The sequence below is a fragment of the Mastacembelus armatus genome, chromosome 23 (assembly GCF_900324485.2).
Source record: "Mastacembelus armatus chromosome 23, fMasArm1.2, whole genome shotgun sequence".
NCBI lineage: Eukaryota > Metazoa > Chordata > Actinopteri > Synbranchiformes > Mastacembelidae > Mastacembelus > Mastacembelus armatus.
The window spans coordinates 12,336,250-12,364,064 of record NC_046655.1 but is presented as its reverse complement, the minus strand read 5'-3'; the positions used below and the strand labels follow the sequence as shown (position 1 = coordinate 12,364,064).

Genomic DNA, 27,815 nt, shown 5'->3' with positions numbered 1-27,815 from the left:
ACATTTTCTTTTTGCATCTCCTGCCCAGAGTAATGTGGTTTTGTACAACACAGGTACAGTAGCAGTTGGTTTGGGTGGTTAAAACAGCCAAGTCTTTCTCCATCAGTGGAGCATTGCAGGAGTTAGTTCCCTGCAGGCACCACAGTACCTGCTTCTATCAATAATTGAGCTGCTTGTGTCCCGTTATGGAAAAGGAACAGGAGGAGGCTGAGGCGAGTGTTTCTCTGGCAGCTCTTTTGTGCACATTTAACTCATCCATATTTAAGAAAGATGCCTCTGCAGTGATACAGTAAGTGATGGGATTTAACTGACATGTTGTGTCCTCATTTTTATCTTCATTCCCAGTGGTTTGTACAGTACCACGCCTTACTTTACAAATCATCCTTCCTGCTTTAGCAGTGAGAGCTAATGTGACTGAAGAGACAAAACCACAAACACATTAACACATTAAAATAAAGCTGTTGAGGATTTTGCCACGTTACACTGAAATATTTCCAGAATCAAGGGAAACATTTACTCATAATCTTGCCTTTTTCTTTTCAAACACCCTGACAGGCTGCAGTGACTGGTCCTGGTTTCTAAGCGGCACAATCATGGGCAGGCCAGAGGGGTTGGCCGGGCCACCTCTGGTGTTAGCAATTGCACTTTCCCTCCTGGCTCCCTTTCTCCTCTCCCCTGGGGTCTCCAGTCTCCCACAGCCTCAGCCAAGAGTCTTGCTGTCCTTCGAAGGTAAGAAGAAATAACAGACCAGCACCCCTGAAATGAATGCAAACTCTCAACTTGAACTTAGTCCACTTGTGTTTCTCTGCAGTTGTAATGAGGTGGCACTGATGATGTGTGTTTAATGCACCAATCCTAAACAAATATTTGATGATCAAGGCTAACTAGGGGCTACATCGTTAAGGAGCAATACACAATTTATTTCAACTTTTGTATATAGACACACCTCGGGCCTTTAAGATCTGTCCTTGGACAGTACACTGTCCATCCGCTGTCCTGCTGTGTGTCAGCAAAAAGTCAAATCTCTGCAGGGGGTGGCACTGCTTCTTAGAAGGACCCTGAATCTGTTCCTAGTTAAACTTTAATCACACCACGCCGCACTGCATGCCTGTGGGTATTATTGCTGCCCCTGCTTTTGATTCTCTTGTTTTATTTAATTACTTTGACATAGATTATTTTATGAATTTTTTAAGATCCCTTGAAATGAGAGTGTATTTTGGTGTAAGCAGGCTGAGCGTGTGTGTGCATGGTTGCATGAATCGGTGTGGATGAGCTGGAACTATCACTCATGGCCCAGCAATGTGTGGTGCAAGGGGTTGGATAGTGTGCAGGGGCTGAAGGAGATGTTTGATCACCTTTCACTACCTCTTGCTGTGGATTAGGCAGCACAGAGCAGCTGAGGCTGTCCGTCAGTAAGGCTTCTACATTGAGTTATTAAAGCCTCACGGTACAAGGCGACAGCAGGTGGAGTTAGGTTTTTTCTTCCTTTCTTAGTGACTATTGCTTTACTTGTGCCATGAATTTTCCTAATTTGGTCTTATTCTTTCCATGTATATGTCATTATCATTACTTCTGTCTTTCTTTCCTTTTTCATATTTCTGTGATTATTCTTTCATTCCTAATATCTTAACAAGCCTTCAGTCCTTTTCTGCTCTGCTGACTGTGTGCGTTGTTAAACATAACAGCTCGAGATGAAAAGAAGCCCAAACTAATGACTGAATAGGAGGAATAACCTACACCATCACTATTTATGGTTTTGACTACTGTAGTCACATTATTCACTCAGTCCTCAGTGTTTCCAAATAGCCAGTTTAAAAGGTCAAAGGTGGCCTTGCTGAAAACAAGCCAGTGCCTGTAATCCTGGAAAGCTTGAGTCCGTTTCTGAGTGTGGATTAGATTTGATTTGTGGGACTTACTGTGAGTGTGTCTGGCCTCAGGGAGAACCATAAATGGAGAGATTGACAGCAGTGTGCAGCATTTCTGTAACAGGCCCTGGATTTTATTCTTAATGAGTGTTTATCTGGATGTGGAGGTAAATATGTGTGTTTTACTGTGCTGTAATAACCAGAGGACACATTTCTGTGAATTTATGAATAAAGAGCAGCAGGGCAGTGGTTTTGAAGTAGAAGGATGTTTATTTAAAGTTAAACATCCAACTTCAGTTGTGAATTTACATTCCAGCTTTGATTTAGCACCTGAGCTTTAAACATCAGGGAGTGAAACATCAGTGGACTTTTTCAGACATAAAATAGCAGCTCATTTCTCTGGAAGTCTTAACTGAGACAAGAATTCAGGGAGTTTGGGCTCTATCCAAAGCAACCAGAAAGATGAAGAGTCACAGGAGGAGTCGGTCCCACAGGGGAAGAAGGCACAGGTGGTTTGGCCAAAACGTTAATCCTGGACTCTGGATTCCTCTGTTTCTAAATGTCACCTATTAATTATGATGAGCTGGAGCAAACTAAACCAAGAAAATAAACTAGTGAGTGATACGCACGATTTGTAGCAGGACACTTCAGTATCCTCCCCCTTTTCCTCCTCATGGTGAAATCCAATCCAGGGGTAAGGCAGGTTCATGGGACTCCCGGCACAGACTCACATCCTGCAGAGAAGTTGCTGCCTCTGACATTCCTCTCTCCCTCACTCTGCTTACTCTTATATTTTGGAGGCGAATGCAGCCAGACCACAATTAAAACCGCATAATAAACAGTGACAAATGCAACTAAACCAAATAATAAACTCTCAAGCGATGCCCTTTCCTCCATGCAGTGGGTAATAAACCTCTTCCTCACAGCAAAACTATTTAGGGATACCAAGTGTGATTAAAGATAATTACTCCTCTACATTTGCTTTAAATATCTGTGGTCATCTTTTATGGCATGTCTGGGGTATATAGTCAAAATGAGGCTGAAATGTTATACAAATGCAGCTGTGCACAATAACAGAACTTTTAGATCAGCTTCCCCTAAGATTATATTCATTTTTTTAATACATTTTAATTATAGTTTGTTTTTCACAGATCCATGTATAATTACTGGTATAACAGTATTTGTCTAGTGGCAGTAGAAGTAAAATGGAAATTCCAGCCTTTCCAACAATCCCGACATGTTATTGTTGTTAAACATCCTGTCAGCTTGGTTCAACACAGCGTTAGTCAGTTTTCTAAAAATCAAGCTCAAATGAATTCAGAATATCAGACTTAAAATAGCTGAAATGGAGGAAATGCATGTAATTTAATCATGATATAGAAATTAACTTTAAGGTTAAGTGACAAGTTAATGCTACTGAAAAGCAGTTGTATTTGTATCATGTCTATCTATGACTTTTCTATCTGTGGTATTTAAACATAAACCTCATGCACCCCAAAATGCAGTCAAACCTGCTGCAGCCTGTGACAGGAGGGCTGTTGGAAATAAGCTAATACTTGGTCGGCCTTCCTGTTGCTGAACAGTCTTTCCATGAATGGTGAGATTAAAACGTTTAGCCTCATTTGAGGCAGTGGTCTGTGTTTGTGATCAGGATCATTTAACCTCATTAGCGGTCTCGCCCTCTTCTGCCAAGCCTCCGGTATTGAATATTAACTTCCAGATCTACAGGAGTTAGCTCTGTGAAAGATGTTTACTTTAAAGTGAGCGTACCTGAATGTTTTCTCACATGGGTATTGTCAAGTTTTGCACACGTCTGTTCGTTGGGTCCTAGGAGGTGATGTCTGTAGTGTAATGAGCTGTCACACCAGTATGACCCACTTGGGCTTCATTCACAGTCTGAGCAGAACCAGTCATTAGAGAGGTGATTCACCAGATCCCCCCCTTGCCTTTACCATGCCTCATTACTGCTTCTACTCACCCCAATTATTTATGATACTGGTCATGCATGGGAGGTGGATGTCAGTGTGTTAAGGATGTTTACTTGGTGCTGAGTTTGTGTGTGTATGTCAGTAAATCCGAGAGCGAGTGTGTGTTTGCTCATGGTAAGTGCCTGGATGTGCATTCCTTCACTCCACTGCATTTCAGTGGCATAGTTTCTGCTGAATCATTGTTAAAACTATGTGGTTGGGAAGCTTACAATATCTCCAGGCTTTCACTAAGCAGATGTCTCAAATACTTGAATCCCAAGGCTCTGAGATGTATTTTAATGTGTTCATCAATCTTAAAAGCACAGCCCCAGTATGTTCTCCACTCTCTTATTTTTTTTCCACTGAAGAGACCTGTCGAGCCAAGGCTTTCTTCCCTATGATACATAAACCTCTTATAGAGTAATATCAGATTTAAATTAAACACGAGAGGAGGGAAGAGTAATTGGATGCACAGGATCTACCACTGCTTGATGTTTAATATTTTAGGGTAATACCTCATTTTTCTCAGCTTATTGAAGGATTTTTTTGGAAATGCATTTAAATGGGCTGTTAAATGCACAATCAGAAAGCAATGCAGACACTGGACTTAGATGGGTAGCAGTGTGTAGTAGTCTTTTGGGATCGACAAAAGCTTAGTGGGTTTAAGATCAGTGCTGACTAGTAGCCAGAAGCACACAGGGATGTCCAAGTCTGTGCCTTCATGGTCAGCTCTTTTCCAATGTAAGACAGCTTTCTGCCTCTGCTTTACATTAGAGCTTCACATTAGCATCTCCACTTTCCAGCGGTAAACATAATAAAGCTTGTGAAGAAAAAAATCAGTGATGCTCTGTGATTATGGTGAATTCCTGGCAGGGCAAAGTATAGGCCTGTCAAAGCTGTCGAGGGCATACAGAGACATGCTACAAATAGCTATAGGTTACCGCTGCTGTGTGTGATCTCTGACAACATGGCAAAGACAATATTTGTATATGCATTTAACCTAGATTCATATCAGTCTAATCGCCCGAGTTGCAGCATGGACAGTTTAGGTGTGAGCAGTGAGCTCCAGCCTGCTCTGCCTTGGGCCACACAATGTGAGAGATGTTTGACAGCTCCTCTGTCAGTCTGCCTTTCTCTGCCTGTCTCTGTGTTTAGTCATTCCTGCGGCTGACCTTGCTAACCCTGCTGCATGTTTTATTATTCCTCATCCTCAACATGTTGAAAGGGAATCAATAACCATCAATACAAAGACAGTGTCTCTTCAAGGATAACCAAGGTCAACAGGAATATCCTTGACAGATGTTGGTATTATCATCAATTAATAATCTGCCTTGTAAATCTAGTTGTGCAAAATAGTTTCTTGTCATTCCTCTATACTGTAGGTTTAGAGTATTTAAATGATTAGTAACTACTCTCATATTGGAGCTCATCTGTTGGCTGACCAATGCATTGTTTTGCATGGGGAAAAATGACTTTCATTATCTATAAATTGAGGCTTAAGATAGATTTCTTTCCTTCCATCGATCCATTCTCTTCCACTTATCCATGGTAGGGTTGCAGGGGCAGCAGTCTAAGCAAAGATGCCCAGACCTGCCTGTCCCCAGACACCTCACCTCCTCTAGCTCTTCAGGGGTGATGCTGAGCTGTTCCCAGGCCAGCCAGGAGATCTGCTTTCCTATCATTTTAATATTTCATGACTTGAATGGATTTTTCTAAAGCACCTGAGATACATAGACAGACAGAAGTTTTAACAGGTGTATTTGCCATTGTTGCCCTCACAGCAAATCTTTACTTTCACTAACACCACAGAGTCCCAATTCCTATTTTCCTCCATGACTAGTAAACACATCAGTCAGAATCTTATGACCCATATCTCCTGCAGATCTCTGGAGAGGCTCTACGGAAGCCTCCATGACAGTTAAACCACAGATTTACTGTCTGCTGGAGGTGACTGGTATCTAGAGGCTCCTGGTGTGGGCAGGTGGAAGGTCAAAGGCTAAAAAGTTGGGTGGCTGATGGTAAGGGTTGGTTCTGTGCGAAGGAGCAACTGTCGGTGACGTGAACGGGAGGCCAGGTGCTAATTGGGGCATTGGGAATGCAAACTAGCTGGCTAACGTGGCAGTATGATGGACAGATTGTCATCTCAAGTTTCTGCTCCTACAGGAAACATTAGCCAACACCTTAGCACGCCAACCATCCAGTAAACCCGGCAGTTGACGTTGGTGCTGGATAACATCACTTTGCACAAACGCATGCCCACAGCCGAGGGAGAAAATATACTCCAGGCTTACATGTCACACTTGGACATGTCATCTGCTTTGGGAAGCCAGTGTGAGAGAAGGCATACATAAGATCTCAGGCATTCTGTGCACCCATATGATTCCCATTACAAATGTCTGGATATAGATAATTGGTGACAGACAACAACCAGAAAATAAACGAGATGCAGTAGATTTAAAGTCTTTCCTCTCTGAACCAACACTGGCTTCTGTCCGTGACAAGTGGTTGCAGTACAGTACGTTTGCAAAGCTGTCTGCGTTTTGAGTGCTGAGTGCAGCTTGCCGCGGAATGTGAAATATGACTGTTGGACAGACAATCGGACGACTCTGTCAGCCAGCGCAGGACGTCCTGGGTGGTCTGCTGACAGTGAAACAACACCTTAACTTCCCCTCTGCCATGTGTATATGCCACCAGCCTTTACTGTGAACCCTCAAACTAAGTCCCAAAGGAAAGTGGATGGCAGTCCTATTCAAGCAGCAAACATTTTTTATCTGTAGAGAGGCCTGTCAGTTGCCAGGATGAAGTCTTTTACTGCTGTAGTATGTGTGAGTGGGCCTGAACTGTGTTAGGTAAGTGCAGTCATCCAGAACTGAACCCAGGACCTCTTAGCACAAAGAGCAATGGTATTTGGCATGGAGTTTGAGGTCAGGCCTCCATGATGAAACCCAATCCATCCTGTGAGCTGAGATGAATTGCAAAGGGGCGGTATAAGCCTCTCCTTCAATATTTATCAAGAAGGGTGATTGGGACCCTCCTACCAGCTGCCCCTGACAACCACAGAACAGGTTCTCCTCTAACTGAATGAAGAGCAAGCCTCATTAGCATGGAGTTAATTTATTCATGCTGGCCTTTCAGGTAGAAAGCCAATTGATTAGGGTGGATTTGCATGGGAGAGCTTCGTTTATATTTGGCACACTGTGCGACCCTTGAGGGCTAATTAGGTGCAGGGACCTTTTGGCCTGTGTTCAGACATTGGTGCTAATCAAAAAAACCAACACTCCAGACACCCAGTCAATTTGGTTAAAGCTGTTTATCCCCGCTTCACAAGGGATAAGCTAATGTTCTGACAAAATAAGCCCACATTGTTCCTCCATGCAGGTTTTAGCACCTTGTCATGTAGATGAAAAAGTCTCTCCGCATGGATTTTCATGAAGTGTCTCACTGAGCGAGCAAACAGCAGAGGAGTCTTACAAAAAGCTGCTGTTTTTCATTGTCACCACATGTACCTCGGGTTCTGCCACCTCATGGTATCTCCCACCAACATGGAAGAAGTAGTACTGGAGGTATTTCTTCTTCTACTGAAATGAAACCAGTTGGCACCAGTTCCTGAAATCTTAGTCCTGGGTGAGTCCAAATCTGCAACTGTCCCTCTGAGATCTCACATACTTTCCAGCCACTGTGAATCTCTGACTTTTTACAATACAGCATTACAACAAACCTCTCCTTGTATGGGCAACCCAGTCCAGAACCATGGAAGCATTTATTGCTGTAAAACTTTTTCTTTTTTTTTTTTTTTCCACCCAAACCAGTTTGGTTTCCATGTTTGTGACTCCTACGGTGCTGAGAACCTGAGGGAATCGTCCGTGTGGTTGTTTTCCTTCCTCTCCTGGCAATATAATCACAACAGAGAGAAGCAGCAATCTCCTCTGCTCTTTAATTGCTGCCATCCAAACAGGCACAATGGCAGGTCCTTTCCTGTTGCCTACTTTTCTTTCTATTTCTACTTGGCTTTTCACCACAATCTCATAAAAGAGGGTGTTCTTTTTTCTTTTTTTTTACTCTGTGGGCCTCAGTAGCCTGTTGCCTCCCTGGATTATTAACTCGGCGTCTGTGTCCGTGAACAATCGATTCTCTTACTGTTCCCACTGAACACCGAATTAACTGCCACAGTGATCACAGCTTGTGGTAGCTTTAGATATCTGTTGTGCAGGGTTGTACCAGCAGCACCAACAACAAGCACAATCTGCTGTCATGAACCAAAGGATTATCGGTCAGGGATTAATCAAAATGACATGCATTTGTTTTAATTATGAGTCACTCAACAATTCAGCCCATATTAGAGAGAAAATGGCCAAACACTATCTCAGTTATGTCAGAATTAAGGATGGAAATTTATTCCGCAGTTCATCCAATCCTGACATTTGATGGTTTGAAAATTGAACATATTTAAGGTTTTTAAAATAAATTACAGGCATAATCCATCACTTTTACAGTGCAGCGTCTTGTGTATCTGGAAGGGAGCTGCTCTCTAACATACTGGAGTGAACTTGGACTGAGCCTGAGACTTCAGATATTTAATAGCTTTTGTTATAGACTAGAGGTGTGAGATTTGAAAGATGTGGTTTCTTACCAGAAAGGAGTCTAATATAAAATGATAGCATGTAGTGTTACAGGGACTGTAGGGTCCGTTGTTTCTGGATTTTTACCCATGCTGCAAAGGAAAGATGTCGCAGGAATATTTCAAATTTTTATTAGTCATTTATTTTGCTTTGATCAACTAAGCTTTTGAGCAAAACCAGCTTGTGTTCAGTGATTTGCATTACAGACCATCTGCCAACATGTGACTTTTTTTTTGTTTTTTTTTTTTTTGCCAGTCTGGTCCTGGAGCAAAGAAAGTGACCTGCTGTTTAATATTGAATGACTGCTGTCGTTTCTTGGCCCAACAAAGGGCTTTTGTGCTGCTTCCGCTTGACCACTTCACACAAATGTCCTACTTGAAAGAGAGAAAATCTCCACTCTCAGCCTCGTCCTTTCCACTAAACCCACAGTCCATCGCATGGATCTGGGTGGGTCGTTTCATGGCTGGTCAGCAATCCACCAATAGGGCAAATGGGTCGCAGCTCAAAGTCAAAGGCATAAGACTGCTGTCAGATTCACACGAAGGCACCCACCTGCCCTTATACATAATAGAAAACCCACCAACTGTCACCACCCGAGCCCTGGTCTCTCTGTCTCATTTTTCAGTTTCCTTTGACCTTTTCACCAGTAATGAGGACACCGGCAAATAAGACTGAACAACAGGCATTTTATCACTCTCAATACTTTTTTCTAGACCTACTATCAAATGTGTGCTCCCCACCTTTTTTACAAAATGTCATCTGTATCGCTGCATCAATATATTCTGTCTCTCAGCATAAACAGAATACACTCGTGCTCAGAAATGTACATAACCCGAGTACACTTTGAGAAATACTGGCAATTTTTCAAAGATAAGGCAGAAAACTTTTCTTTATAAGGACAGTTGTCAGATAGTATCTTTAGTAATTCCAGTTGTCATTATTATTTTAAAAAGGCCAACACATGTTCTGAATGTTCAGTTATGTTTTCCAAAAAATGGCCAATCTTTCTCAAATTGTGCCAGCGGTATGTCAATTTATGAGCACAAGTGTACGTCAGTCTGCATCCCAAAACCACAACAAAATGCTGGATAATGCCTGAGTGATGGTGTGCACACACACTTTTGGCACCATTTCCTCTTGAGAAGTCGTGTGAGCTCAACAATGAGGAATTCATATAAACTCATGACTAACAAAACACATGTGGTACAGACGATTTCTTCATCACACACGAAAACAAAAACACTTTAGTGTTTTGATAAATGTGTAAATGATAAATTTGACAATTTGAATAACTGAATATTTTGGACATTTAGTCTAGAAACCTGAGATGCCCCACAGGAATGAATTTGAACTCTAGTAGCAGCCTCACTCCACAAAGGCCACATACCAAGCTATGAGCTGGCATTGATTCTGTAAACATATACTGAATTACTGTAAAAAAAAAAAAAAAAAACCTTGACAATTATTCAGAGCAGCCCCCTCTCTGTGATAGAGCAGGTGCACCATCTGGCAATGTGAACTTTTGATGTAGGTCCACAGTGCTGTAGCAGTGCAACCATGACTCATTTGTTAGTGTGAGATTGAAAGCAGAGCGCTGAGAAGATACTAGACCCGATGGTATGTGGGCTCGGTTTGTCTCTCACTGAATAAGCTGGAGCCGTGTGACGGGCCCCTGCTGCGTTTCATCTCAACACCAGGCTTAACTGACCTTCCACCCTCACGAGGGAACATGAAAGCATCCTATTTCCCCCCAGTGAGAAAACAATATAAAGTCCATAAAGTCCACCATAGTATTAGACCGTTATTTCACCTCACACCACACCCCTCTGAACAATTTCTTCCCCTTGTGGAATTTTCTGGACAGATGCTGTCAGGAGAGGTAGGCGTGCACATAATGTCAAAGTCAGTCAGCAGTGGGTGGATGTTTGAATGTCAGTTCCCAAATTAACAAACAAACTCAGATATTGGTCATTAAGAGAAAACTGAAGGCAGTGAACCTAACACCTAATTCACATTAGTCAAGCTTTTATTGTAAATTATATACTTAATTATAAACAAAAACCTTTAAACATTGATATCTATCTATCTATCTATGACCTACTGAGTTTCCTATAACATAACTATTTTAGTTCAACAGGCAAAATGTTGAAAACACAAACTGAGACTTTGGTTTACAATAAAACTCCCCTTTTATTCCCTCATACTGTTAATTAACTTTCATATCCTAATGAGGACTTCCTATTTACTGCTGAGTATATTAAACACACGTCCTTTGTAGTAATTGTCTCAGCTAAGCTAACTCCTGCCAGAAAACCCAGTACAGCTGCTTTGCATTTTGTACTTTGAAAGAATGTCTTAATAATTTCTGCTGCTTCTCTCGCCTCTTAGCTTTCTTACAGGATTCATGATGCATAGGTTCAGAAAGCTGTGGGGAGGTTATTCCAAGCTTAATGTATGGCTTTAAAACTAAAACTCCTGCTCCACGGTCCAGTTGTAAACAGCTGCGTGTTTAAAGACAGCTGCCATCTTTATGTTACAGACAAGACTATCAGCTCAGGGATTGTTTAAATTAAGAAGTACATGAGGTGGAGTATTGTGGTCTAAAAGGTTTTCCTGAATCTCTTCCAAGAACTCATTTGGGGAAGACGTTTAGAAAACGGCCGATTTTGGAGGCTGTGTGTTTTTAATTAGCTGCTAGTGAGTCCTGCACCCATGGTGGCTCACACTCTGGCAGAGCAAGGCGTGGAACGTCTTTACCCCTTTCAGCGTTAGGATAATATTGCCTTTGCACAGCGCTCTCTGTGATGCTGTCTTCACAGCTTTGAAGCATGAGGCTGATACCATCGCTCTTGTAAACTTTGCTCTTTTATTAAACGCACATCTGCTTGACAGGACGCGTTCACTTTTAATTAGGTTTCTGGCAATTCAGGTAAAAGCAGAGTCGTGTTTGTGTGCACGTTCTTCGTCAGGCACCAGATGATGCTCTCACCTTGGTTGATGCGGTGTTCAAAAATACCCTGGTCCTGCTTGAAGACATGAGCCATATAAGGAAATCTACCTAAACAGGATGAGTGTAGAGAGCGAAGAGTCGTGGGAAACTTGCCTGTGACTGAAGTGGTAAACTCGTCTTTATTTAAAGTTAAACACTCCAGGCTTTACATGGTGAATGCAGCAAATAACAGCCTGTGATCAGAGTGAGGGGTGCCACAGAAAAGCCACTTTCCTTCAAGATAAAAGGCCCCAGCCTCAAAAGCGAATGTCACAATAATGAAAATGTGACTTTAGCCCAAGGCATTGGAGCAAAGCACAGGCAACCTGTTTGTTGATTGGAGGAGGGAACACAAAAAGAGCTTAGAGAGGGTCAGTGGAGGGGAGGAAATGGAGAGTGTAGATCTACATTGCCTCCCACACCCCCTGCTCTCAGTGCAGATTGAAAAAGTGATAAATATGCATAAGTTTGCCTTCAACAGTGAAGGCCTTTGATGACAGGGTGGAGAGTTCTCTATCTCTGGAGCAAATAGGCTGAAAATAACAGTCTGAGAATGTTTACTTCGTGTGTATGAACAATGTGAGCTTGTAATTAGTAGATGAGATGCTGCTGGAAGAGTCTCATACAGTACATAATGTATCTCTCCCAGCACGTTCTCTTTAGTCACCCCTTGTTTTTTGTTGCCTGCATGATAAATTTTGTGAGACAGAAAGTGTCTTTTCCAACACATCACTTTGAAATTAGATTCATGAGCCTCTTTTTCACTGTTCATTAAATCTCCATCTACAGTGTCTATCCCATCAGAAATAAGAATACGTCCGTTTATGAACCTTCAAATCTGAAAGTGGAATTCAGAGAGAAAATATTTTATCCAGAGCTTCTGAGTTTAATTTAGCAGAAACAGAGGAAAAGCTTCTCTCACCTCAGTTTGGAAATGATTTTACTTATATGTTTTCATTCTTTCTCTGCTTGTGACCCAGAGCTACAGGCCTCCCAGACTTTTGAACACTACAGTATATCGGACAAGGCTATGGACTACAGGATCCTGCACATGGACGAGGACCAGGACAGGATGTATGTGGGCAGCAAAGACCATGTCCTCTCCATGGACATCAACAACATCACCCATGGCACGCTTAAGGTCAGCAGATGCTTATTGTTATGTAAATGAAACTGTGTTTTCTAAAGCAAGGCTGTCATTTTTCTTTCTCTCACTGACACAAAGGACAAAATCATAAAATTACTGCTGTGGCTTTTATTCCAATCTGTACCATGACATGCAAATTACCACATATTTACCACGATCAGAACAATTTTAGGGTTATTCAGAGGAGCCATAAAAATGCTCAGGCTCTCTGATAGCTGATTCTGCATGCAGTAAAGGAGGTATCTTCAGTGTAATTGACAGGCATGAAATGCATAAACAGATGGGAAAGCATTTAGGTTCCCCCAGGGAGTGCTGCACCACATCCGTTTTTTCTAAGTAAATTGCTTGATGTATTCATTGAGCTCGACCTTTAAAGCACCTCTCCCAGGTTTGAAAATACATTTTCCACAGCTGGTAATTGCTTCTAAGCATTGAGACCTAAACTTTTATTTTAAAAAAAATAAATTATTAGAACATGTCTAATTCCACTTTTTTTTTTAAATATTTGATCTACATTTATATACACATGATATGATCAGACCACAACTTGTTCATGTTATGGTTCCCTCAATCTCTGAATGGAAACTGGGGCTCAGTCTCACTTATCAGCTTAAATGCTCTGTTGTTGTTTTTTTACCACCAGGTGTTTTGGCCTGCATCTGCCAGCAAGATAGAGGAATGCCAAATGGCAGGCAAGGACCCTACGGTAAGAGCAGCAGCCTTTCCACGGGTCACTTGGCGCCTTTTAGGATCCATCCATCAGCTCTTATCCGGTCCCGGGTTTCAAGGAGCTGGGGCCAATCCCAGCTGACACTGGGTGCGAGGCAGGGTACATCCTGGACAGACCGCCAGTCTATCACAGGACTCACACATAGAGCGATAAATATTCACACTCACATTCACACCTTCAGAGAGTGTCTTTGGCCTGGAGGGGGAGAGTTTTCCTGCTGTGAGCAGACAGCATTAACCACTGCTTCACCGTGCTGCCCATTTTAGGATTCAAACAATAAATAAAACACTATGAATAACTGAGACATATATATACATATAGATATTTAAATATAACATTGCATACTGATGTATAAAAGAAAGCATGAGAAGTCAGTCAGAAAACCCCATTATAGGCTCTATAATGTAAACTCTGTCCATGTCCGTCTATGAGGACAGTTAATAAAGATGAAGACTGGTATTTGGTCATTTTATACATCCTACTGCTGTTCCCATCATGATGAGAGCTAGACCAAAGGCTTTGTCAGCTGTTCACAGATCCCTTCTCCAAGTGGGTCTACAGCAGAGATGTATGTGATATCTCCTGGGATTTTCCTCTTCCATCTGTGAGCTTGTCAGGTCCAACCACATGTGTAGAAGGCAGCAGATGTCTGCGGGGTCACCGACTGGCCTGGAGTCCCCCTGGCATCGACACGGTTTGTCAGTGCGGGAATGGACTGTGGGAGGACTGAGGGCCACGGGTCAGTGTAGGAAAAATAAACCAGAATCAAAGCTTGCAAATGGGACGTGGCTCATTGATGCAGAGATTTCATAACCTGGCCTGATTCTGACCAGCACTTGTTAGCTACACCAAGATTTAATGAAGACATACGGCCAGACTCTGAAAACCGATTCCTCCTCCGCCTTGTTTTCCCCTAATTGGGTTGTTCTGAAACAAACACATGCACAGTTGCCTGCAGACACTGCAGTGCAGAGGACAAGGGAGGAAAATAAATGAGGAAAATAAGGGTTTAGTTCCTCAAGATAAAACTTTTTGAACTAATTCACAACTTAAATTTAAGTAACTATAAAAAGCATCACTACGACCAGCACTACCCTGTTGTCCTACATTCTCCATCACATCTCCGAGCTCTCTGACAGCAGCTGAGCAGGGTCAGGGTTTTATACAACATGCTGTTGCTGAAATAGAGAAGAAGTTTCCAGTCAATGAGTGATTTGTGCTGCTCTGAGTCACAGTCCGCCTGCTGCAGACAGGATCCCACAAATATTTGGGTGAGCCATTTCTGTGTGGAGCCACTCAATCCTCTCTTCTGTCATCCCATTTCTCTTCTACCAATTTCACTTTCTGTTTCTGTCTCATTATTTTACACTGTTATTGGTCACTTTTTCCAACTCCTTCAACTTCTCTGCAGTATATTTTATTTTTACCTCATCCTTAATGCACGTCTCCTTTCTCATGGGTGTCTTCATTTGAATCAGAGCCGCCTACCATCTGTTATGGTTACCCTACCCATCTGTATATATTAAGTTTCTCCTCACCAAAAGGGAAAAGCCAAGCAGAGCTGCAGAGAGCAACTGCACATTGTTTCTGCTGCAGGATGGCAGTGAAGAAGAAATATAGACCAGCCAGGTTGATAAAGTCTGTTTGCTGCTCACACAAAAGCCTTAAAACGCTATTTGATCACCAATTTAACTCAAGGCTGTGAGGCAGGATGACATTTATCCAGCACAGTCATGAAAGTTGTGTATGTAAGGATAGGAAAACACGTGAGGAAAATAAAACAGGATATGTCTGCACATGTAACAGAGACAGTATGTATATATGACTCTGTAAGACTGGATCAGATATCGGTGCAGTGTGTGTGTGTGTGTGTGTGTGTGTGTGTGTGTGAGGGTTGAAGGAGAGCGTGATGAGATGTATCAGTGATGAAAGTTAGGAGAAACCAAAACTGAGAGAGGGTGAGCAGGAGGAGGAAGCTCAGTAACAGCACTGCTTATGTGATGGTCAAAATTCAGTTGTGTTTTTGGCAAAGCTCTGCACTGACCGTGAGTAGCAGCAGCTGCCATTCCTGCAGTCGTAGCCAAGTTCCTGACAGCTCCCTGGATACATGCTCCTCTCCTCCCCACTTCTGTCCTCTGTCTTCCTTTCTCCACCAGTTTTCTGCAGGCTCAGGTTTAATTAGCCACAAAGTCTAGCACTCCTGCTGCTGCTGGGGATTGGGAAGTGGAAGCAGAGGTGTAGGGAGATCAGTGATCGTCTTTACTATAGATATATCACACACTGTAAACCACTGACACTCTTTTTCCACTGGCCTTAATACCAGACTGGTGAGCTCTGGGATCTTTTGATTGTGCCGCATGTGAGTGTATAACAAGTGAGATACGTTAGATTTTGGGTCATTGGGTCATGGCTGAAAAACAAATTATAATGACTTTTAATTGTTTCCAAGTGCTGCTTATTATTGTTACACATAAATATATTGTTCAATTATTTAAAATAACAAAAGATGTCACTGCATGTTTGTCAGAGTGTCGTGATAATTTACTGTGGGTTTAATTTTTAATTGTAATGAATCTGAGAAATGTTTTATTGTCTCCTACTTACTGAATTTTTGTGCGTCTCTTTGTTTATTTGTGTTTTCCAGCACGGCTGTGGGAACTTCATCCGGGTGGTGCAGCCTTATAACAGAACTCATCTGTTCATGTGCGGCAGCGGAGCGTACAGTCCCGTCTGTGTTTACGTCAACAGGGGCCGCAGACCAGAGGTGGGCACACGATGACAGATTCATTTTAAAAGAAAACAAACTGGGATTTGGGGGCACTGGCCTGATGGTCAACACCAGAGCTGTTACTGTAGCTGCTGAGAAGCTGGACACCAAATCTGTCATATTTGTAGGGGACACATGTGCTGCAGAGTGATACTTCACCATAACATGATCTCAAAAGTGAAAGATTGTGTAAATGGAGTCCATATAATGTGTGTGTCAAGTAATATTCAAATTAAAATAAGGTGAAAGGGGTTTGGTGCTGGGAAGAACATGCAAATAAAACATATTTAGTGTGAGAAGACAAAGTAATCATGAAAATACCTGAAGGGATATAAGTGAGAAATATTTCATATTATCTAATTATTTAGATGTTCAAAACAAAATCTAAAAAGCTATCAGTCTACAGAATCAGTCTAGACATGTATAAACTGGACGACAACTAGCACATATGAAATTGCTCTAATGTCATTAAAATCTATTCTTTCTGAAATTGAATTCATGTGCAGCATCAGATAGTGATTGCTTCTAACAATAGCATATTCTTTTACTGGTCTTCTATGAAATACAAGTTCCACCATATGATAGGAAAAATGTTAAAGAGTCCACAATTTTCTGTGAGCAACATGTTTGATGGGAAGGAGATGCTGAAGATTAGAGGAAATGGAGCTCGAGTCAGGGGCTGTTTTCTGGGCGCTCAGCTCTCGTCTCCAGCTCTGGAAGTGAGAGCAAACAAGCCCTCCAGGAGAAAAGGGCTCAGTGAGTGAACAACATTTAGCCACAGGCGACTGCTGCCAGACGCTAATAAGCAGAGCGAGAAAGCTCCCAACCAGACTCTTTCCGCACTGCAGTGCCTTTTGTCATTTAGGGGTTTTGTTTGAAAGGTCGACTGCTCTGTTTGCAACGTCTGCACTCAAACATGTCAGCGTCTCAAGAACAGAGCTCTGTTGTGTATAACAAGCTGCTCTAGTGGGAAGTTGACACGGAGCTCACGGTGTGGACCTTCGCCCTGAGAACGTGCCCCACGCTGTTAGGCTGTTTTGAAACTTGATATGATGCTGCCAACAGACAGGTTATTTTAATTCTGTTTTGTGTTTGTGATTTTTGCATCTTTCTTTTCAAAAGTGCTTCTCAGATGCAAACAGTGCAATAACTGTCTGCCTTACTGAGTTTTACCAGGTCTTGCAGTGCAGAGGACAAGGGAATACATGGGGAAAATAAGGGTTTAGTTCCTCAGGATGAAACTTTTTAAACAAATTCACAACTTAAATTTAAGTAAAAGTATAAGGAATTTTTTTTGTGTTTAAAAACTTCACTTATTTAAAGTTCCTATCCAGACGTTTTAAGACATAATATTTTCTTCAAAAAACTTTAATAAAAACACACAGTGTGAAACTTTGCACATTATTCTGCCCATTGAAGGTTGATTGAAGGGGGCTTAGTTGAACCTCACTGACAGAGTCGGTCTCTGTCTAGAACCTTTTTGGCAAACAGACATATTTTCCTGGGAAAATGCTCTTCCACTGACGTCACCGACTGTTCGTGTAACTGCACCACCATTTGCCAGACCTGCATAGGATGGGGCAATAATTTACTAAGTTACTATAAAACGTGTTTGGACTGTCCAGTCGGCCACCTGGGGGGAGGTTAAATCTTGGCTGTCTTTCCAGCAGCTTTCCAACATATTAGCAGGGAAATTCCTTCTCTCCGCCCAAGTGAATGTTCCTTTTACTGTCCTACATGGTCCAGTTAGAGTAGACAGGGGCAGGACTGTTGCTGTGCTTCAGGAGGGAAATCTGAGCAGGCCTACTCTGTGGGACTTTTGGTACATGAAGTTTTATTGTAGTCAAAGTCACAAGACAAGAATAACTTGTCCTATAAAACTGTCACTGTCCTTAAAATCGCTAAATTCCTCTTTTTTCTCTGACAGGAACAAGTTTTTCACATTGACTCGAGGACTGATTCTGGAAAAGGGAGGTGCTCCTTCAATCCTCAAGTGAACACAGTCTCCGTCATGCTCAGTAGGTTCCTCCTACCTGAATCTACCCCTTCAGTGCTGAAAAACTTTTGAGTCAGATTCACGTTCTGTGGTGTTTGTCGGAACCTTTGTACTGATTTGGTCAAATGAGAGGGAGAGTTGACCATGAGAGATCAAAACACTGTGCTTGTCTGCTAAATTTGGGTTTTATTATGTTCAACAATAAACTGTCTGGATCCCACTGTTTTTTATAATGTGATAAAACACACCAGAGAGTGCAGGAGCTGTAGTGACTCAGCAGGTGCTGGAAAAAAAAACACTACCATGCTCAACTAAGTACCACCCACTTTCAGAGCGAAAGTTAAGCACAGAGGCTAACAGTCTGTTTCCTTCAGGTCAGACTTCCTGTCTCCCACCTTGTTTCCTTTGATTCTTGATTTGCTGGAGGAGACTGGGTCATTGCTCACATGGTTAACAGTAACATGTTGCACCGTCAGCTCTGTTTTCTGACACCTGAACAGTGCCATGTCAGCTGCAGCTTTCCCAGCTAATCACTGGATTCTGTGATGCCAGGAGGGAGCCACAGGGGGGGAATAACCTAAAGGGGGCAGCTTGAATGTGGGCCACGTACTCCTAGTCCTCTCCAAACTTTCCCCACATCCCCCAGAACACATGGCCTGGAACTGACTGATGATGAAGTGAGAGGAAAGGAATGATAAAAAGCATGAAGTGGTTATGGAGAGTACACAGCCACTTATTAGCAGCAGGACACACACAGACTGTTAAATCTGAACATATTTAGAGTCATTGTCACTCATTAAATTAATCATAAAAGTCGGCGTGTCTTAGCCTATTAGCCACCGGTGGTCTTTTCTTTGTTTCATGAACTATTGCCTTTTTTCAGGGCTTACCAAATGTGTGAGCATTTTATTGAAGTGTGTGTGTGTGTGTGTGTGTGTGTGTGTGTGTGTGTGTGTGTGTGTGTGTGTGTGTGTGTGTGTGTGTGTGTGTGTGTGTGTGCGTGTGTGTGTGTGCGTGTGCGTGCGTGCGTGCGTGCGTGCGTGCGTGCGTGCGTGCGTGCGTGCGTGCGTGCGTGCGTGTGTGTTCTGTAGACCAGGAGCTGTTCTCAGGCATGTACATTGACTTCATGGGGACAGATGCTGCCATCTTCAGGAGCCTCACCCAGCGAAACGCAGTGCGGACAGACCAGCACAACTCAAAGTGGCTCAGTGGTGAGAACACACACACTGTGCAGTACATGTTGATTCATTTACACACTTATTTATTTCACTGAATTTGTTCCTTTCATTCAGAGCCAATCTTCATTGATGCCCACCTGATACCGGATGGAACAGACCCAAATGATGCCAAACTGTATTTTTTCTTCCGTGAGAGGTTGACCGATAACAATGGAAACACTAAAAACATCCACACCATGGTGGCCAGAGTGTGCCCAGTAAGCACCTTTCTTTTTGTCTAATCAATGCTGCATGGTCTGTGGTTTCAAGTCACTATGAGCAGTTTCTGTCACCAGAATGACATTGGAGGACAGCGGAGCCTGGTGAACAAATGGACCACCTTCCTTAAAGCCAGGATGGTGTGCTCAGTTCTGGAGGAGGATGGTACTGAAACACATTTTGATGAACTTGGTGAGTAAAATAGAGGAACACATAGATAGTAAAACATTTTATGTATTTTTTGTCGTGTTTAACGTGAGCTTTCCAGGCTCTGTTATATATCCCCTGGTTTGTGGAACAAGTTTAATACAAACTTTGGAGTTTAAACAATACATGGCCAAAAGCCCTTCCTAATTCTTGGAATCTTCCTATTTGTGCACCAAGATTTCAAGCCATTGCTTTCTCCACAAACAATCCATGGACCGTCCTCTGTTTGGTCAGGATTCGGTCTGCAACCCTTTCTCGATTTTCATAACAACTGCTCTGTTGCTTTTGGTTACATTGGCTTTGTTGATGAGCATATTATTGTAGTCCTTTCTTAGCCTCAGCTTTAAAAAACTGTAAACAAGTCATCACACTCCATCTGTCAACATGTGCAGGTGTTAATTCATGCATTCATCAGCTTTTGGCAATCTTTCTTCAGGGATGAGTTGATTGCACATTTTTATTTAGACCTGTGTGTGTGTTTGCCTGTGTGTGTACGAATATGTTTTCCCTTACAGAAAGTGTGTTTTTGCTGGAAACTGATCAACCCCAGGGCTTGTTGTTGTTCGGAGTCTTCACATCCACAAGGTAAGACCAGCAGCAATAAAGCCAAGTGTAACACCCGTGCAGGGCTCAGTGGTTATGGTAATCACTGACTGGATATCAGCAGGTGGCAATGTGCTTGTCAAAGGGCCTGTTACATAGAGACATCACGTGTCGCGTTGCAGAGCAGCTTATTCAGATGATGAGCTATCACTTACAGAGTCCCGGTGGCTTCACCATATGGCCATCGTTTTGATGATCTTTCCTTATGATGGTGGTGCATTTATGTGTCCCATGAAGTGGATAGTTGGATCTCTCTCACAGCATAGTAGCACACAGCGGGATTTTTGAGTCCAGGGAGGTTTGTCTTTTATGCTTCGTATGCATTTTTCAGATAGATGGAACCAGAGCTTTGTTCACTGGGTTTCAGGGAAGGAGAAAGTAATATTTCATCTTCTCCCTGTCTGCTGTGAAGACAAAAGGGGACAAATGTTTTGTCAGTTTGAAAGACAGAAGAGTTTTGAGGCTGAAAGCTTAGGTGCTGATCCTGAAACCCTAAAAAAGAATAAGCAGGTAATTAAAAATAAGAATATGACACATTTAAATTCAAATGTAATTGTAAATGTATATACACACAGACCGTCTACACTGAAAAATATCTAAATATCTGTGGTAAGTAAAGGAAACATCACTGAATCAACTGATGAACTTCCTCTGATTCAGCAGAACGTCATGGCCCAGCAGGGTTGCATGGGTTAAAGAAGTGGTCACTTGATCTATCTGTTCTCATCGAGCACTCTTTGAGTTTGTCTGGTTAAGCCCGGGTGAAACTGTCACAGCCCCTTGATTCGCTTGTTACCTCAGGATCATGGAAAGGCTACAGCAGTGTATCCTGGTTCAGAGAGCACAGCCAAACCAAACAGGGAGCTCCTTGATTGCTCTCAACTCAAAGTTATTCCTATTTCCATATTTTGTTTCTTCCTCCTTCTGTCCCCACTTTGCACAATATGCTTCTGATCCCTTTTCAGCAAAGTCTCTTTTATGTGTTTAGCACTATGGTTTTAAATGACTGGGCCAAACCACGTAAGATCACTGAGGGGGAAGTAGGTGAAACTGTAGGAGTCGCACACAAATCGAATGAAACAGTGATCGCAATAAACTACTACAGAAAATTGTGCTGGGTGGGTCTCTGTTGTGTGTGATGAAAGTATGCATCTCATTTCCTCAGCTCCGTGTTTAAAGGCTCAGCAGTGTGTGTGTACAACATGGCAGACATCCTGACCGTCTTCAACGGGCCCTTCGCTCACAGAGAGGGCCCCAACTTTCAGTGGGTGGCGTTCCAGGGACGCATTCCTTATCCAAGGCCAGGGACGGTGAGTTCAGTTTTAGGTCATTCATTTATCCATTCGCTGGTTCCAAAACAAAATGTGAGATAAAATATGAATCTTAACTTGTCATATTACACGTTTCAAGCCAGAAGAGGGAACAAAAATCAGGAGAGGTCAAATCTTGTAGTTCCAGCTGCTTTATTAAAAAATCAACTACGTTAATGATTTTCCAACCAAACAACAAACAGCTTTCCATCGATAAAAGGAATGAACTCCAACATCCTTGACACTTTATGAACCGATGCATGAAACACACAAATAAATTACATAAACAAAATCCACAATATGAAGTCATTAAATCATCGTGCCATTCAAAGACTTTCCTACACAAACAAATACATTTACTGAGTTTTCTATAGAAAGTGGAATTGGTCTGTATAAAACATTGGCTCCAGGAAACCTCTCATTGATTCACTGTTGGTTAGACTCTAAGAATAATTTCTTTTTTTAGGCGATGTACACATACTCTCTCTGTTTCTCCAGTGTCCTGGTGGAGCCTTCACACCTGACATCAAGACAACAAAGGAGTTCCCGGATGATGTGGTGACCTTTGTACGAAATCATCCAGTCATGTTCAACCCCATCTACCCCGTGGGGAAGAGACCCCTGGTGGTCCGGACCAACGCTGACTACAAATACACATCAGTGGCCGTGGACCAGGTGATGGCTGCTGACGGCACCTACCACGTGCTTTTCCTGGGCACAGGTATGAATGAAAATAAATTATAGGCGACTGACCACAAATTATATTGCTTCTCAACTGAGTTTAAATGATTCCATGTTTAGTTCAAAGTAGATATTGCAGAAATTGCAAACCAGATGAGCCTGCAATAGAAAGTGCAATTATTTTACTAAACTCATGGATGTAGGTTATTTCAATTTGCACAGATAATTAGTACAAAAAAGAAATTAATCTTTGATACATATTTTAAGTTTACATTTAGGTATTGTAGTAGGATTTTAGATTCCTCTATGATGTGTGTTTTTGCAGGGTAAGTGAATCTAGCTATAAAGCCTGCATCATAGCACCCGTACACTAAAATAGCAGTTGGCCTTTTTTAAAGCTGTGGCGCCACCACAGTCACTGTAACCAGGCAGGGCAGGTATCAGAAAACACATTTTCAATGACAGAGGCACATTTTCAGTTATCACTGAGGTGTTTCCTAAGTAAATGATTCTCATTCCCCCAGATGGTTATGAGATAAACCGATAACAGACTGTGGGTGTGGTGGCTTAAAATGAAAACACAGACTTGGCACAGCATGTACCGGAGATTAATTCAGTTCAGTTCAGTTTATTGGTATAGAGCCAGATCACTATAAGAATCATCTCAAGGACCTTTACAAATTGATTTACAATTTGTATTCACAAATACAAATCTTTATTTATCTTATGCTAACGTACTACAAATTTACAAATTAATTTCCTCTTGGGAAATTAATTAATTTCTTCTTCCTCTTCTTACATGTTTTATGCTTCATAAAGGTCAGAGTGACAAGGCAAAGTCCTCTATTTTTCCTTCCTTTATTTTTTTCATCTTATTTTTATTCAATTAGTTGAAAGAACCTGCACGTGGGTTGAGATTATTTGACTTGTGTTTGATTAAAATGTCAGTCCTAATGTCAGCAGTTCAAGATACTGTCATGTGTTTAGAAAATCATTTTCTCAGCTCAAAGACAGAATGTGTGTGGGATTAAATATTGCCTTGGTGATTTCCACCAGTGCAGGCAACACAAGTGTAGAATATACACCTGTTTATTTCCTTGTATGTAACATGGTGGTTAAACAGAATAATATATATGTGTGTGTGTGTGTGTCTGCTGGTGTGCGTACATAATTATGCATGCGTTAATGCTCATGTGCACATGTTTGCATTCAGCAGGCTGCTCTGGGACTCTCTGTTGCAGCTGCTTGTGTTTATCCAGCAGCCTCTCTGTTCTGTTTCTCCTGCCTGGATTCTTGAAGAGAAGCCAGTGCTGTCTAATCATTTCTGCACCCAGAAAGGTGCTTTGTCTCAAGGATGAGGGAGACACTCTTATCACACATTTCCAGGAGCTGTTACTGTAAAGTCTTCTCCCTGCTCTGCTGCTCCAACACCCAGGACAGCATTATTGATGGCGGCAGTGTTGTAGTTTGCCCTTTTTATGGCCCTTGTCCTCCTTTGTGTGAGCTTAAGAGCTCCCATTCCCACTCCTGCCACAGTTGGTTTTGCTAGGGAAGCTGTTCATAGCGATCATGCCTAATTCAAAAGCAAACAAAGGCAAAGAAAAACAGATTTATTTTTTTTTTACCACCAGCAATTGTTGTATTCTAGTTTTACTAACAACACAATCTGGGCATTTATTGTTAAGTGTGTGTAGCCATATCTATTTCAGACAGTTGTAAATGAGTGTGTGGTTGCAATTCATCACGTCTGCTTTCTCCCCCCAGACAAAGGTACAGTACAGAAGGTGATTGTCCTGCCAACTAATCATTCCCTGAATGAAGATTTGATCCTGGAAGAGCTGGAAGTGTTTAAGGTCTGCACACTATTTCTCTCCGTCTCTTACTTCATCCCTTTTCTTTGCCAGAGTCAAAGGTAGCGAGGAAGAGGGCACTTCTGGCTGCAGCCCAGAGGCCGCAGGGCAGGCAGACACAGGCATGGTGACATTCATGGACGTTCTGCAGTGTAGGATGATGAGAAACATGCTAACATGCTGCAAGAGCCTGGTTGTTGCCCTGAGTGAACCTTTGCACATGTTGTTTTATCTTAGCTCAAATCGCTAAAACGTGCTCAGCCTGTGAGCAAAGCTAAAGCCTGTGGCCCCTTTGATCTTCCCGTGCACCGTTGGTACAGCAGCTTCAATCAGAAAAGGTTTATTTTAAAATGCATTTCTTCTCAAAAGACGTGTGTCAAGAACCTGATCCTGGCTCACTTCTATCAATATGAATATACCATGTTATGCCATGAAAACCTTTTTTTATTAAGAAAAGTCTGACAAGCCGTTCTCTGCAATATGAAGGGTTTTTTTTAAAGAATAGTTTTGACTCTCATGCCAAGAAATAAAAATCAACAAAGGTTAGCATCACTCACAAATTTGATCACATTTCCCAGTGTTTAATATTCCCACCTTTTTATAACAATGATTGTTAATGCAATATAGAAAAAATCTGAACTTGCTTCTTGTATGTGTTTTTTTTTTTTCAGTACCAAGCTCCTGTTACAAATTTAAGAATATCCTCAAAAAAAGTAAGTTTCCTTCCAGCTTTGGCTTCTTGCATGTTACGTTGAGTTTCAAATGTTATTCATCGTCTGTAGCTACCATACAATGCACGCAAGAGAAATCTCTAGTGTACAATAAACCTCCCAAAAGCCAGGAAATAATAAGCCATAATTATTTCTGGGCCCTGCCTCTTTTTCCTGTCAGTTGGCCACTTATTAAGACAAACAGGACGGCTGACATTTGAACTGTTTACTTTGCAGCAACAGCTGTACGTCAGCTCGGAGTTCGGGGTCTCGCAGGTCTCCTTGCACCGTTGCCACGCTTACGGCTCGGCTTGCGCCGACTGCTGCCTCGCCAGAGACCCCTACTGTGCCTGGGACGGACTCAGCTGCTCACGCTTCTATCCCACGGGGAAAAGGTGCACAAAGCATTACAGTTTTAGGGTTTATAACTGCAGTTTAGTGCCAGTGTTCAGTATCTTTAAATTCCACGTAACAAGTATGTAGTGTCCCCTGCAGAGAGTAAAACTATGCAGTGCTGATGGGTGTTGATCGTGGAGGCGGCTATTCAAAACTTTCACGTGTTAAATAAACCATAGCAAATATTCTGAATGGTGTACACTATTTCTGTTCATCTGTGTTTATTTATTTCCAATTTGCCATAATATTCTCATGATTTATAGTCATTTATAGGCAACAACTTCAGCATTTCTATAACAAATATGAAATCAATCAAAGAACCACACCCACAGATGTGCAACAATATGGCAGGAATGGAAAAGAGCAGCTAACTTGAAGCTAAACAGATCACATGACTGGGATCCTTCAGCACACACTTCCATAGAAGCAAGTTCACTAATTCTGCTTTTGTTGTTTCCCTTCCTCAGTCTAGACATAACACAGACAAGGAGGTATGAGTGATACCTCACTTCTAAACCGATACCTCTCCAGTCCAGCTGCCTGTGTCTTGACATTCCAGTCAGACGCAGGTCAAGTTTAGTTTGGTCGCAGAACAAAAAAGCACAGCCCCTGTTTTCCTGCATAAAATGTTTCTGAAATGTGTCAGCTTACATGCTCTTTTCCTCAAGTTGTTATGTGTGAGTGTGCACCACTGGGTGGAATAACACAGTCAGATTTTCCTCATCTTGTTTTTGGCGATGACAGCTCCTTCCACGGTTTTAATACGAGAGCAGGGAAGGTTGTTATGATTGTGTGTTTTATTCTGTATGTAGTAGTATGTAGTGCATTTATACATGTTTCTTTCTTGTTTCAGGAGAAGCAGGAGGCAGGACATCATGCACGGAAATCCACTCACTCAGTGCAGAGGATTCAATCTGAAAGGTCATAAAAGCTGCACTAATCAAAGTGTTTATATTATTAATGGGTCAAATTTTCAACAAAAAAACAACGGTTAAACTCTGCAGTCTCTAAACAGTCTGCAGCTGCTGATGTGTGTGTGTGATCGTAAGTCCAGGTAGTGCACATTCTTGACAAGAATTCACCCAGTTGAATGGCAGGGTGCAGTTTAATGAGAGGAGAAGATTTGCTCCCCACAGCGTTCTCTCTCCGTGAACAGTTTACATGTCTAAATTAACAGGAGCTGGGGGAACCAACCATATGTCTATTACCACTAATTAGTCACAGGCCTGTCATACAGCCAGCTGACTTTTTAACCATTAAGCTGTAACACAAACAACCTGGTAAATCACATGAAACTGCCCTGGTCAAGTGCAATGAATGCTGTTTTGTTAGTCTGTAGAAAGTGAAGAAGCGTGAATGGGGTTTGTTTGTGCTCCAGGTGTTGGACTAAGCCTTGTGTCAACATTTCAGTCTCACTGTTGGGACTGAAGACAGATTTCTTGTCCATCTGTGGGCTTTGTGTCTGTCAGCAAGTGACGTCTAATGTGCCTCCCATGACTCTGAGCATGTGTGTGTGTGTTTGTGTGTGTTACAGCCTACAGAAACGCAGTCGAGATGACTCAGTATGGCGTGAAAAACAACACCACCTTCCTGGAGTGTCTTCCCAAGTCTCCTCAGGCCTCAATTCGGTGGCTTATTCAGAGGGACAATGACAGGAGGAAAGAGGTCAGTCTGGCATTTAAAGGCTCAGGGCTCACCCTTGCTCATCGGTAACAAGGTAAAGGGGAGTCAAGGACACAGTGGAATCCCTCGGTACACAACTCATTAAGTGTCCATCTTCTGAGCTATAGGCAGCTGCTCATCTCTGCTGTCAAATATTACTTCAAACATTCATCATGTCATAGCAATCAACTGAGCTCACTCTTGATCAGTGCTTGTATTACCTGAGGAATGATGCAATGAACATTCATTGGCAGCAGAGCCCCATAATGAGCGGTGATACAGATCAGATGTGATGTGGACCTTGACTAATTACTGGATTCTCAGCAGGGAAACATTTTACAAATATTTGACATCCCCTAAATGGTGAGAGCACTTTGAGAGGCTGTGATAGATGACATAAAGCTGGGAGGGAGAGCGCCTGTATGATGAAGACACATCTTTTATAGACCTCTGTGGACTAGGCTCAGAGTAAATGGGCGTTTTATAGCCATTTCCTCATAAGAATAGAAGTTGGTCTTAAAATAAATTACTTCAGTTTTACTGTCTGAAGTCACTGGAGTCCTCCACACTGTGACATGTCTGATTTTATTAGAAAAGGAATAAACATTAAGTGTTAAGTCTCAAGTTTTTTTCATGGCTTCATTAAACTGATTTTATTAAATTAACAGTAATTTTCACTTTGTCATTTATATTTTGAAATCAGCCTGCATGGGTTTACAGAGCACCAGAAGTTAGTTAATATAAACCTGTTCCTACTACAAGAAGGCCAAAATGAAATATAATTCAAATTATTTCCATAATAAGATTTAAACTCTTCATTCAGTATTTATTTGCATTGTTCCTTTAATTCGTGTATTGTGCGTTTGGATCTCTGAACCTA

General features: G+C 42.0%; 1 protein-coding gene across 1 annotated transcript in view; it reads left to right on the top strand.

Moving 5' to 3' along the window:
• Window positions 1–27,815, top strand: part of sema3c (sema domain, immunoglobulin domain (Ig), short basic domain, secreted, (semaphorin) 3C) — a 32,859-nt gene that overhangs the window by 2,459 nt on the left and 2,585 nt on the right. The window contains exons 2-17 of the mRNA XM_026326576.2: window positions 556–729; window positions 12,421–12,581; window positions 13,231–13,293; window positions 15,962–16,081; window positions 18,012–18,102; window positions 19,172–19,291; window positions 19,373–19,515; window positions 19,594–19,708; window positions 20,239–20,308; window positions 21,492–21,636; window positions 22,135–22,357; window positions 24,082–24,170; window positions 24,839–24,880; window positions 25,115–25,272; window positions 26,127–26,194; window positions 26,808–26,938. Coding sequence (XP_026182361.1) covers window positions 594–729; window positions 12,421–12,581; window positions 13,231–13,293; window positions 15,962–16,081; window positions 18,012–18,102; window positions 19,172–19,291; window positions 19,373–19,515; window positions 19,594–19,708; window positions 20,239–20,308; window positions 21,492–21,636; window positions 22,135–22,357; window positions 24,082–24,170; window positions 24,839–24,880; window positions 25,115–25,272; window positions 26,127–26,194; window positions 26,808–26,938 — 1,875 coding nt within the window. The 5' untranslated portion in view covers window positions 556–593. The remainder of the gene's footprint in view (window positions 1–555; window positions 730–12,420; window positions 12,582–13,230; window positions 13,294–15,961; window positions 16,082–18,011; window positions 18,103–19,171; window positions 19,292–19,372; window positions 19,516–19,593; window positions 19,709–20,238; window positions 20,309–21,491; window positions 21,637–22,134; window positions 22,358–24,081; window positions 24,171–24,838; window positions 24,881–25,114; window positions 25,273–26,126; window positions 26,195–26,807; window positions 26,939–27,815) is intronic.